The 12201-nt window shown below is 35.6% G+C and overlaps 2 protein-coding genes and 1 long non-coding RNA gene across 3 annotated transcripts; all 3 read left to right on the plus strand.

The window, feature by feature from the left end:
• Positions 1–450: 450 nt before the first annotated feature.
• On the plus strand, positions 451–5745 carry LOC120263460 (importin subunit alpha-1a-like). The gene is given in 12 exon segments (XM_039271369.1): positions 451–756; positions 898–994; positions 1865–1956; positions 2042–2173; positions 2271–2456; positions 2561–2724; positions 2808–2886; positions 4005–4133; positions 4471–4598; positions 4715–4841; positions 4843–5087; positions 5182–5745. Coding segments are annotated over 11 exon segments (1587 nt in total). The 5' UTR covers positions 451–546; the 3' UTR covers positions 5086–5087; positions 5182–5745.
• Positions 5746–6701: 956 nt separating this feature from the next.
• LOC120262956 lies at positions 6702–9199 on the plus strand. Its single transcript, XM_039270875.1, has 3 exons — positions 6702–7194; positions 7678–8046; positions 8682–9199. The coding sequence occupies exons 1-3, from the start codon at positions 6786–6788 to the stop codon at positions 9062–9064; spliced, it is 1161 nt and encodes a 386-aa protein (XP_039126809.1). The 5' UTR covers positions 6702–6785; the 3' UTR covers positions 9065–9199.
• A 2247-nt stretch (positions 9200–11446) lies between these two features.
• On the plus strand, positions 11447–12186 carry LOC120262826. Its single transcript, XR_005537002.1, has 3 exons — positions 11447–11559; positions 11684–11770; positions 11891–12186. It is a non-coding gene; the product is annotated as an uncharacterized LOC120262826 (long non-coding RNA).
• The last annotated feature ends 15 nt before the right edge of the window (positions 12187–12201 follow it).

A 12201-nucleotide genomic window follows, 5' to 3' on the forward strand; every position in this document is an offset into this window, starting at 1 on the left:
AATTTTGAATTATTGTCTTATATCTATTATTTAAATAAATAAGTTGATTAATTTTTATCCCTACAGTGCGATGCCACGTAAGCGGGTGTACATTACCTAAACTTCTCCTCGGTTGGAATTGCATTGACCAACGTCCACCGTTAGATCTCCAGGAAGGATGCCACGTCACACTGTCGGATTCACAAACAACAAACCGATTCTTAAAGTTCTCCGTGTCGCAATCCAACATCACCGTCTTTTGAACTTTCGTGTTTATAATGTAACGGGACCAACTAATCTTACACTCTAAAAGAAACCCATAGTTTTGTCTAGCGGGACCCACTGGTCTTTTGCTGTCCGTGGTCGGGTTCTGGTTCCTTTTTCAGGTCCTTTTACGATTGACCCGTTTTAGGGTTTCATCGTCATTAGTCCTTCCCCTTCATCTCTCAAATCTCTATAAAAGGAGCCCTCCTCACTCTTGCTCTCTTTCTCGAGGTGCGAGGATTAGGGTTTCGAGGGTTTATCTCGATTTCGATCTCAATCTAGGGTTTCGAAGCGGAGGAGGAGATGTCGCTGAGGCCGAGCGAGAGGGCGGAGGTTCGCCGGAACAAGTACAAGGTTGCAGTCGATGCAGAGGAGGGGCGGAGGAGGAGAGAGGACAACATGGTGGAGATCCGAAAGAGCCGAAGGGAAGAGAGCCTTCAGAAAAAGCGTCGCGAGGGGATGCAGGCCCAGACCATCGCCGCGTCTGCCCACGCCGCTGCCATGGAGAAGAAGGTAGTGACACTGGATCATCCGATCGGTGACCTTTTAGGCTCCGATTGTATGGTCGGTTTTGGGTTTTTCTTTTTGGGGTTTAGGTTTGCTGGATCTGATGTTAGGGTTTTGATGATATGATTCATCTCTTTGTGTTTTCAGTTGGAGAGTCTTCCAGCGATGGTAGCGGGGGTTTGCTCCGAGGATAGCAACTTGCAGCTTGAGGCCACCATGCAGTTCCGGAAACTCTTGTCTATAGGTATCAAAGTTTGTAATCTTATTTGGTTCATCTTTAACTTTATCTTTCTGTGATTGTTCTCTTCTTTTGCTTAATCTGTTCATTAATGTATCATCTAAGTGGCCATAATGTTTTGGATCAACAGAAAATAGATTAGAGTAAATGAAACTAATTGAGATTGGTGTATGGAAGTAGATAAGATTGTTTTGTCAATGCTTTTTAATTGCCAATTCATCAAACTTTTGTTGTTCAATGTTCAAACAAATTAGAAAAATATCTTTGAATATCAATTTCTTCTTTTCCTCATTTTTGCCTGAATCGAAATATGCCCACAGTGTTCCTTTGTTTGAAAAAATTGAAATGAGAATGAATTTATCTATTGTAGGAGAAACTGCATGCCTTTTATTGTATACACTGATCTATGCATTTATTTCTATTTGGCACCAACAGCAATGGTGACATATTCTGTTTTTGAGTTTGTTATCAGTAAATTGCTTTCTGTGTCTCCAAACTCTTCGATTTTTTCGGAAGATATAGTCTCAAAGTTATTGTCCTATGCTAACTTAATATACAGTTATTATTTTTATTTAATACTTGAAAATTGTTTTTAGGTAAATTAATTTACAATTATGCTTCCTTATGTTTATTTCCTCTAGAGGTTGAACAGTTGGTTTGAGATGGAATTATGTGTGTGCTTTCTTGGTTGCTAAGCAGGGTATGCCTTGATCATGATTTCTACATTATGAGGATTGTCTGAAAGTTTCAGTAATTTAGCTGAATGCTTATAAAGAATGTGTAGATAGTTAGTCAGATTTCATTATTGCGAGTTCATTTCCAATATGTAGAAATCAGTGGACTTTAATGATCACTGGTTTTTTGACATTTGATTAGAACGAAGCCCACCAATTGAGGAGGTAATCCAATCTGGTGTTGTTCCACGATTCGTGCAGTTTCTTACTAGAGAGGACTTCCCCCAACTTCAGGTTGTTTTGATTTAATTAGTTTAATTAAAACACTAGTTTTCTTATTGGTAATTTTCTCATGGTATTTATAAATTATTTCTTGCAGTTTGAGGCTGCTTGGGCATTGACCAACATTGCCTCAGGGACCTCAGAGAACACCAAGGTTGTGATTGATCATGGCGCTGTGCCTATATTTGTGAAGCTTCTTGGTTCTCTAAGTGATGATGTCCGTGAGCAGGTGTGTTTTGCAATTGAAACTATTGTTGTGCATTATTAATTGTTTCTTTATTTCTATAATTTGCTCTGATTCATTGTTTTTGACTTTTTTACGGTAGGCTGTCTGGGCTTTGGGAAATGTTGCTGGTGATTCTCCCAGATGTCGTGATCTTGTCCTTCAACATGGGGCATTGATTCCTCTCTTGGCACAATTAAATGAGCATGCTAAGCTTTCTATGCTTAGAAATGCTACATGGACATTGTCAAATTTTTGTCGAGGGAAGCCACAACCGCCGTTTGAACAGGTTTGTTGTAAATTTTACATTGGTGATTATGTTTTCACTAATTTTATAACAGGCAGTTTCAAAGTTTCCTTTGTATTGATTACTCTTATGGTTTTATTGATTAGACAAAACCTGCTCTTCCCGCACTGGAGCGCCTAATTCATTCAAATGACGAGGAAGTCCTTGCTGATGCTTGCTGGGCTTTGTCGTATTTGTCTGACGGTACAAACGACAAAATACAAGCTGTCATAGAAGCTGGTGTCTGTCCACGGCTTGTGGAACTTCTTGTGTATGTATTTGATTTGATATTTCTTTAATGTGATTTGCTTTTTAGCTGGTTGAAGATATCATTTAGCTTGTTGCATTCCTCAGGCATCCATCGCCATCTGTGCTTATTCCAGCACTTCGCACTGTTGGGAACATTGTCACTGGAGATGATCTGCAGACACAGGTATACTTAATGATATTTTATTTGAGTTCCTTTTCATAATGTTAACCCTTATTCTGATACGATGATCTAGTGCATCTTAGTTTAATGGTCTTATGCACGTAAATTGGGATTAAAAAAAGCTTGTAATGTGTAATTAAAATATTTTATGAACAATATAGGTAATATAAATTACAAATTGATTAGCTTTTGGGTTTTGTGAGTGACTATTTCTTTCATGTTTTATGTAGATATTGTCTAAAATCTGGTGAATTTTTAGAGAAATTTGTATCATTCGGCTTTTCCTTTCCGCTTTTGTTAGAATCCCTATGATGGAAACTTTTTTCTTTTTTTGAATTGTCAAGGCCCTAGAGGCAGCTGCTCAAAAGGAGTCTATGATCTGTGTATATAATTTAGTGGAATGGATTTCTTGTTTTACCATCATGTTTTGCTTTATTTTTTGTTGGTCATCCTCTTTGGTTTTTCATTTTATTCTTCTCGTGGCTTAATTGTCGGCCTTGCGATTGATCTGCTTGAATGTAACAATATTAGAACTTGAAGCAGATCTGTAAATGACAGGATTTATAAGTGTTTGCAATTTTTTCCAATTATGTTTTTTATGGTCTTGCCAAAAATCTCATTTTAACGGTTCAAATCAGAGAGTTTTCTCAACAATTATTGTGCTGAGTCTAGACATGGAATTAAATTTATAAATTTATGTTAAATATGAGGACAACGATTTGCTATAAGAGTATAACAACCCTTTCAACAATTGTGTTTGAGGGAAACGATACTGCTTAATGTCATGAGGCATGGATCGGGTGTTTAAAACTGCATCTTTGGTTTGCCATAAGAGTATGGTAATTTCGTATTTCCAGCTATAAATATCATGATATGTAGATATTTATTGCATCTATATTGTTGTTCTTCAATGGCTTGTGTTATGTTATGTCTTTAGCTTTTTTTTGTCCTTTTCGATGGCTATCTGTCTTATAAGTTCTCGATCATAAACAACCTAACACATATGCACGCTTGGGATAAGTTTCGATGAACTCCAATGTGGGCTAAAAAGCCCATTAATAAGAGAATTTTTCTTTAATTTTCCTGTCAGCTTGCATCTGATGAGTTTTTTGTTACCGCAGTTTATCATCAATCAGAATGCACTTCCGTGTCTTCTAAACCTTCTGACACACAATCATAAGAAAAGCATCAAGAAGGAAGCTTGCTGGACTATTTCAAACATCACAGCTGGAAATAAGGAGCAAATACAGGTACCCTATATAATCATTCTTTTGACCAATGTTTATAGTTTGTACCTATAATGCCAACTTTTTAAGATGACCGTCAAGTTGAGTTTGCACATAGTTCATAGTCCAAATTAGGCATTCAGAAGGTTTTACCACCATGAAATAGTGTGATGAAAATACTGGAAGCATATATTTTATAATTTTGAGAGCTAATGATTATTGCTGTTGGCAAATAATTCAGATTACCTTTAGTACTTTTTGCTTTTAAACATGATTCCCTGTAGAAAGGCATCAATTATCTTTGGTGTCCACTTTGTATCTGATTCTCCTTGATAACTATACTGTTCCATCTTCATGTCAGGCTGTAATTGCTGCTGATATCATTGGTCCATTGGTGCATCTTCTCCAAACTGCTGAATTTGACATCAAGAAAGAGGCTGCCTGGGCCATCTCAAATGCTACTTCAGGTGGCACCCATGATCAAATAAAGTAATGTTGAATGCGCATCACATTTATTCTTCCATTAAGAATTGTATCTAAGCCTATAGCCTATGATCTGTATTTAAGTCTAAGGCCTTCTCATTAACATGGTTTGATCATGGCAGGTTTTTAGTCAGTCAGGGTTGCATCAAGCCCTTGTGTGATCTCCTCGTGTGCCCGGACCCGAGAATTGTCACAGTTTGCTTGGAAGGGCTGGAAAACATCCTGAAGGTTGGTGAAGCTGAGAAAGAATGCAGGCACCACTGGAGGCGTGAATCTCTATGCCCAAATGATCGACGAAGCTGAAGGCCTAGAGAAGATTGAAAATCTGCAGAGTCATGATAACACTGAGATCTATGAGAAGGCTGTGAAGATCCTGGAAACATATTGGTTGGAAGAGGAAGATGAGACCATGCCCACTGGTGATGCCACTGCTCAAGCTGGCTTTGGCTTCGGAGCCCAGAATCCCCCTCCCGGTGGCTTCAACTTTGGCTGATGGTATGTAAAAAAACAACACACTCCATCCTTTTGTCATCCCCTCGATGCATCTTATTAATGCTCTGCTATTTAAATTGCTATTACCATCTTTCAGAGCTCTCCATGACCATGTGCCTACTGTAGTACGAGTCGGGGTCAGTCAGGGAGTCAAGTCGAGTTGGTCGGGTCCGGTCAGTCGGAGTCCATGTTGTCCGTCAGGGCGTCGTCGGTGTCAGTGTCAGTCAGGGATGTTCCTCAGTGGCGCCCAATAAAAAACCATTCAGGTTTTTATCAGACTTCCCACAAATCAAGCTTTTTGATGATCTAATCCCTGGGAGTTAGGGTGTGAGAATTTGAGGATGATGTTTCCACCCTAGGGTAAAGAAGTCTCTGTAAAATGTTGCAGGTGTTAAAAGTTTTACAAGGCTCTACAAAGCTTTTACCTTTTCCTCTCTTATCATCCTCTATAGCGGCACATTATAGCCCATCAGACAAGTGCCTTCCTATTTTATTTTAATTTGTCATGTTTGTTTGTTGGGGGAGAGTGATCAATTCTTACTTACCATTATTCCCTTCATGGATAGAAGAGTACATCATATTACACCAGTCCCTTTTTATGTAAGTTTTTTTTATTATTAATACCATTGAATGGTTAAAACGAGTCTTCCACTTGTGTTTCTTTTATGTCTGCTTGATCTTTCATGGTGTTTCCAGGAAGTGGTAAACTGGTAATTATAAAAGTAAAAGTACGTTGTAATTATTAAAGTGGCAATATGTTTAATTAATTAATTGATCAATCATTCAATGAAATAGTCATGTTGTATGAATTGCTCGGAAGGTCTGGTGAATCTGGAATTAGTGTCACGTCGAACACACGTGCCTATGTTTACGCTTTTGGTCTCATCGATTACCTTATATTATAACTTCAGTTGCTGCCAATTTTTCCCAATTATGCGGTACACTTGTAATAATTACAACCATACCAAGGCTTCTTTTGTTTTGTATCTATTATTTATACGGAAGACTATAACTATAATAATTGTATAATACTAAGGTCAATAATGGATGAAAGAGAAATTTTTGTTGATGATGTTGTACATCTATATAAATATATAGATATATTTTGCAATTAACTCAGTCTTTTATTACATTATTCATCAACTAATATGTACAATTAAAAAAAAAAGAGTTAAAATATATTTTTAAAAATCAATATATATATATATATATATAACTAATGATCCTCAAATGTTAGCTATATACATAAGAAGTTTGATCAAACTTAAAACATAGAACTCAATCCTCAATCACAACACGTTTTTATCAACCAATAAAAACCCGCCAAAAAAACACACACTCAACGGTCAACTTTAATTAACCCCAAATCAAACACCCACTAATCACAATTATTACATGTACCAGTACCACCACTTAATGTAATAATTTATTTTTAATCATACTATTTAAATAATAATAATAATAATAATAACAATATACATTGATAGATATAGATTGATGGATGACCATGAATTACTCATTACAAGCTCTTCACTAACTGACCTTCCAAGAACCCAAGTCCCATTAATATTAAAATAATAACCCACAAATTAGAAACTCACGTAGCTCCCGCGAAGCCTCCTTCATTCGAAGAACCCCACTCGCAAAACCCCCGAAACCTCTCCCTTTCTCTCTCTCTCTCTCTCTGTCTCCTTCTCAGCCATGAGAAATCCCACGGCGCCGCCATCGCCGCCGCCGTCGGAGTCCGATGACCCTGATGCCGCCTTCTCCCGCTTCTACTGGTGGCGTTCCCTCCAAGACCCGGATGGATCTGTGGCACCATCGACACCTACGCCTTCTCGACTGCGTGTTGTGAAGGAACTTGAGAGATTGGCTCTTGTTGCGCATGAATCGCTTGATGAACTACGGCATAGACTTTTGGGGTATCGAGCTGGGGATCTTTGGTTCCCTGCTGGTGGGATCTCGAGACAGGAGACGGATATTCCTCCGGTTATCACTGTTTTGTTGCTTGGATTTGCTGGAACGGGGAAGAGTTCGTTGGTGAATCTTATGTATTCTGTGCTTGGTCGCTCTGGATTTGTTCCTTTTGCCCAGACTTCCTCTCCTGCAGGTTTGTGTTTGTTTTCTGGGTTTCTCATTGATTTTATTGGGGAAACACAAATGTTTATTTGATTTGTGGTGAGATGAGGGTTTCAATTTATGAATCAAAATGAGATTGGTTTTATTGAAAACAAAAAAAAGATGAAATTTTTGGTTTGTTTTTTGAGGAATTTTTTAGTGAAAGAGAGAGATTGAGATGAGAGTTTCAATCTATGAATTAAAATGAGATTGGTTTTAGTGGAATCAATAGAATGAAAATTTTGGTTTTTTTTTTCTTTGAAATTTTTGTATTGGAGGAGAGAGCAGTTGTTTGTAAGATTGGTTTTATTGGAAACAATAGGATGAAAATTTTGGTTCTTTTTTAGAGAAAAATTTTACTGAAAGAGAGAGCAGTTGTTTGATTGTTATGGAGTAATACTGGAGAGTTTGCATCTTTGATCAAATAATTTGTAGGCATTGCTGAGGTTTGGAGATGTTGTTGTTCTTTTTGCAGGGAGGCAAGGGAGAACAGAGTTCCTAGAGGAGCACAATGTGCTCAGATCAATGCACAATGGTTTCTGTGTCTTTGATTCCCGGGGTTTGGATTATGACCGAATGGAGGATGGGTTGGAAGAGGTCTCCGAATGGATGGATGAAGGGGTTCGACATCGGCAGCCTTGTCGTGGTGCTGGCTCTTCTGCCCGTGTGCCACTCACCGGGTCTGCTGCAAAGGCGGCCAAGCGTTTTGTTCAGCGGTGTGTAAACTGTGTCATGCTAGTCCTCAGTTTATCGGAAATCTATTGGTCTTATACTGCCGGTGACTTTAGACCTCTTGAAGCCGCCCGTGAGCTCTTCCATGCTCCCTCTGTCAAGAACAATTGCAGTAAGCATCTCATTAGCCTTATTCATCATCAATGCATTGATGTTTTTGATTTTATAGGAAAGATATTGCAATAATTTATCAATTTTTACGATACATTTGCTTGCTGAATGCATAAAGAAACTTAATCTAGATGTTTAGCTTTTGCAGTCATTTGTCAATTTTTTAGCTGATAAGTTTGCTTGTAGGATGACGCTTAGAGAAACACAATGTAGATTTGTAGTGTTTTTTTGAGTATCATTCTGCTTTGTGGCATTTAGTCGAGCACTGATACTTTTGCTAGTTATATGAGACATTTCACCCAACACTGAAACTTTTGCTTGTAGAATTCAGAGAGGAACTCAGTCTATGACTCTATACTATAATCTAATGTTCAAACTTCTAATTTTTTGCAACATTCTTCAGTGTGGCATTTTGTCAAACATTCATTCTTTTGATTGTCGTTTTTGTCAAGCACTGATACTTTTGCTAGTTATGTGTGACATTTCATCGAACCCTGAAACTTTGGCTTGTAGAAATTTAATGTTCAAATTTTTTTGCAACATACTTGAGTGTGGCATTTTATGAAACATTGATAGTATTGCTTGTAGAGTGTAGCATTTCATCAAACACTCAAAATTTGGTTTGTTCTCTAACAGATGATAACCCCATTTTGGTGCTAACTCACGGAGATGAACTAACCACAGAGCAAAGGATTGATGGTCGAGTAAAGATCTGTGAGTACTTAGGCATCTCCGAGACAACTGGTGTCTACGACATCATGTGCCTACATGAGCAAGGCTCACACGGTGCAATGGTGATCGACGAGATGGATCCCGTCAATGCTTACGCCTTAACAGAGGCATTGTACCGTGCATTGCTTATTGCCGATCGAAGTCATCCCCCAAAGCCAAATGTCAAAGACTGGTTATTGCTTATATTATCATGGTCAATGTGTTCTCTCTCGGCCTTTTTCGCCTTCTTAGCTTACTTCTGCTCCAAACTCGCCAAGGCTCACAAAGATCATCATAAGCTCAGATAGCACTGAGTCTCTAACTCTGTGACATTAACCAATACTCAGCAATTACTCGATACTAATCGACAATGATTAATCCCGGTATAGTATGTATATCATAATGCTCTCTCTGTGAATATATGATGATGAGCTTAACCTTCATTTGTTTGTTTGTTTGTTAACTTACACAAACATTGTTACCAATGTATTAGCCATTATCATATATGTATATTGAATAGAAGAATTATTTTGAAAAAAAGATAGTTGAAGATTACAGAGTTATTTTCCATTTGTTGTGTTTGTGAGTATTTGATGATGATTAATCTTCACACTATACATATAAATAGAAAATAGAAAGCAATGAGTGTCTAACTTATTATTATAATTATTATTTTTGTTGTGTTTGTGATGTTTAAAACACACTATTCATGAATTAGAGAAAGAGAGGTTTTAGGATGATGCTTGGAAGAAGTTGAAGCAAGTAGGGACAAAACATGACTCTGGGGTTCCAAGTAATCACAAACTGAAGTTTGAGAGGTAAAACATATGCCTATATATATTTAAATATATATTGGAAAGAAAGGAAGTGCAAATGGCAGTGTTGTTTTTTAGTTATGTGAGCAGAGTGTACTTAATTTCTCTTTCAAATTTACTTCTTTTTTTTTCTTCTTTTGGGTGTTGTGTTGGGTGTACTTTCTTAAGACTTTTGTATTAAGTTATATTCTTTCATCTTGAGAGATATTGGTTCAAATGTTGGTGTAAACAGTTAAAGACTTGGGTACTATGTGATTTTGAATATAGTTTATTGTATATGGAGAGAAATTTAGCATTTTATAAAATTCTCAGTATATCTCTTTTTGGACTAATTTATAATCAAGGGCATCACAAAAATATAAATAATATTCTATCAAACTTGTATTAGAATATAAAAATAATTTGAAATAAACTCAGTTTTGAGGAACTATGGGTTAGCTCATTAATAATCACCTGTGATCGTGATTGAGAGGTAGAGGGATTCAATCATAGCGGTCACACATCTCAGTCACTCAATTTTGTACATTTTTTTAATTTTTTTTAAATGTTTAAAAATAAAAAAATTGGGAGAAAATCAGGTGAAATTTTTATGTTTTAGATATTCATTTTACAAAAATTTGAAAGAAATATTATATCACCCATTTTCTTATTTCAATTATAAAAATATTGAAGTGAACTTTAACTTAGAAAAGAGAAAAGACAGTAAATGTGTTTTTTAGTTTTGACGATGCAATGAATAGGGAAGCTATAAAAATCTATATTCTTGAAATTTAATCAAGGGATGGCAAAAGCAGGCCATTTCTCATCCATGCCCATGAATTTAATCAATATATATATATACTTTAGAATATGCAAAAGCCCCAAAGTCCGTTGGATTACCATTATACAAAATAAATTCGATTTAATTGTAACTATTTATTATTGATAAGTAATAATTAAAAATTAGGCTGAAAATTTATCGAAATAATTAGATACTTATTTTTTTGTAAAAATAAATGTTTTCGAATCCATAAAATACATCTTTTTATGCAAATAATAAAAAAATCCTCTACCACTTAATTATATTAATTTTTTTATTGCTTAAAAAATTTTGAGTAAATTATTAATAAATCAAATAAAATAAAAATGTTTTTTTAATAAATAATAATTATAAATAACAGCAAAAATCACAACTCTAATTATATGAGTGAAACAATATATATATAACGCCAAAGAGCTTATAACTCAGCAACATTGCCCCACTTTGACACCTGAGGATATAGAACTTTTATTAGCCCCGAGTTTAAATCCTCCCGACAGCAAAGTGATGGTAACGGGTCTCTGACATGGGCTTGCCACCCGAGCCCTGTGTCCCCAAATGAGATCACAAGATTGAATGCTCACTTCCCGGCCCTATGCACGCCCTTGACTCTGTAGCTTGTCCACTTTGTCGATATATATATACACACATATATGATATATCAATGGAAATTTTATTAATGTGTTTTTTTCTATCTATTTTACAAAACAAAGTAGTCATGTAAATTATATTAAGGATAAGGCCATTAATGAAATTTCACCAAACGTCCAAAGGCTAGGGTTTCAGGCGGTCCAAAGACCACTCATCACATTCAAAGCGGTACATTGCACCTGTGGCACAAGATAACTATTCACAACTACAAACAAAGACAAGCCAATCAACCAATCATAAGAGAAATAAATAAAAATTTAAATAACAAACTAAAAAAAATTTGGGCCCCAAACTTTTCTTCAAATAAATAAATAAATCAATAATAAACAATAATATTAATTTTTTTATTATTTTAATTATTAATTCTCTTTTTCATTCCCTCTTTCCCTCCATAATTTCTCCATTTCCCTCCAATCTTTTCCCTCTATTTATCACTCAAACTTTTCTCTCTTTCTTGTTAGTCTTGTAAGTCTTGTAAGTACACTTACAAGCTTGATTGTTTCAAAGAAGAAAGACCATGGACATTGAAGATCAACAAGTAAGCTTTTTGTTCCTCCTCCTTTTTTTTTTAAAAATTTTTTTTTATGTTATTCTGTTTCATCAATTCACACTCACTGTTTCCATTAAAATTTATTATTATTATTTTTTAAAATTGAAAACAGAGATCTAAATCTAGTCAAACAAAGAGCTGTGCTATTTGTACAACAACAAAGACTCCTCTTTGGAGAGGAGGCCCTTCTGGTCCCAAAGTATGTTATTTTTTTTCTTTTTATTTATTATAATTTTTCATGATTAATATGTGTATATATATATTTGGTTTTGATGAATTAATAATTTATATATATATATTTTTAGTTTGATTTTTTCAGACACTGTGTAATGCATGTGGGATAAAGTATAGAAAGAAGAAAGAAAAGAACAATGGAAGTGGAAGAATAATGAAAGTTGGGATGTGGAATTTTGGAAGTGATTTATTGTTGAAAAAAAGGTCTTTTATTAACAAAAGTATGATGATGATGATGAAGAAGAAGAGGGTATTAAGAGAAGATGAAGAAGCTGCTGTTCTTTTAATGGCTTTGTCTTGTGGATTTCATGATCTTTTTTTAATGGATCATTAGATCTATTTATATTTTAATTATATTGTTTTTTTTTCATTGATGTTTGTTGTTGATCTTGGTTT

This window comes from Dioscorea cayenensis, chromosome 6, assembly GCF_009730915.1.
Source record: "Dioscorea cayenensis subsp. rotundata cultivar TDr96_F1 chromosome 6, TDr96_F1_v2_PseudoChromosome.rev07_lg8_w22 25.fasta, whole genome shotgun sequence".
NCBI lineage: Eukaryota > Viridiplantae > Streptophyta > Magnoliopsida > Dioscoreales > Dioscoreaceae > Dioscorea > Dioscorea cayenensis.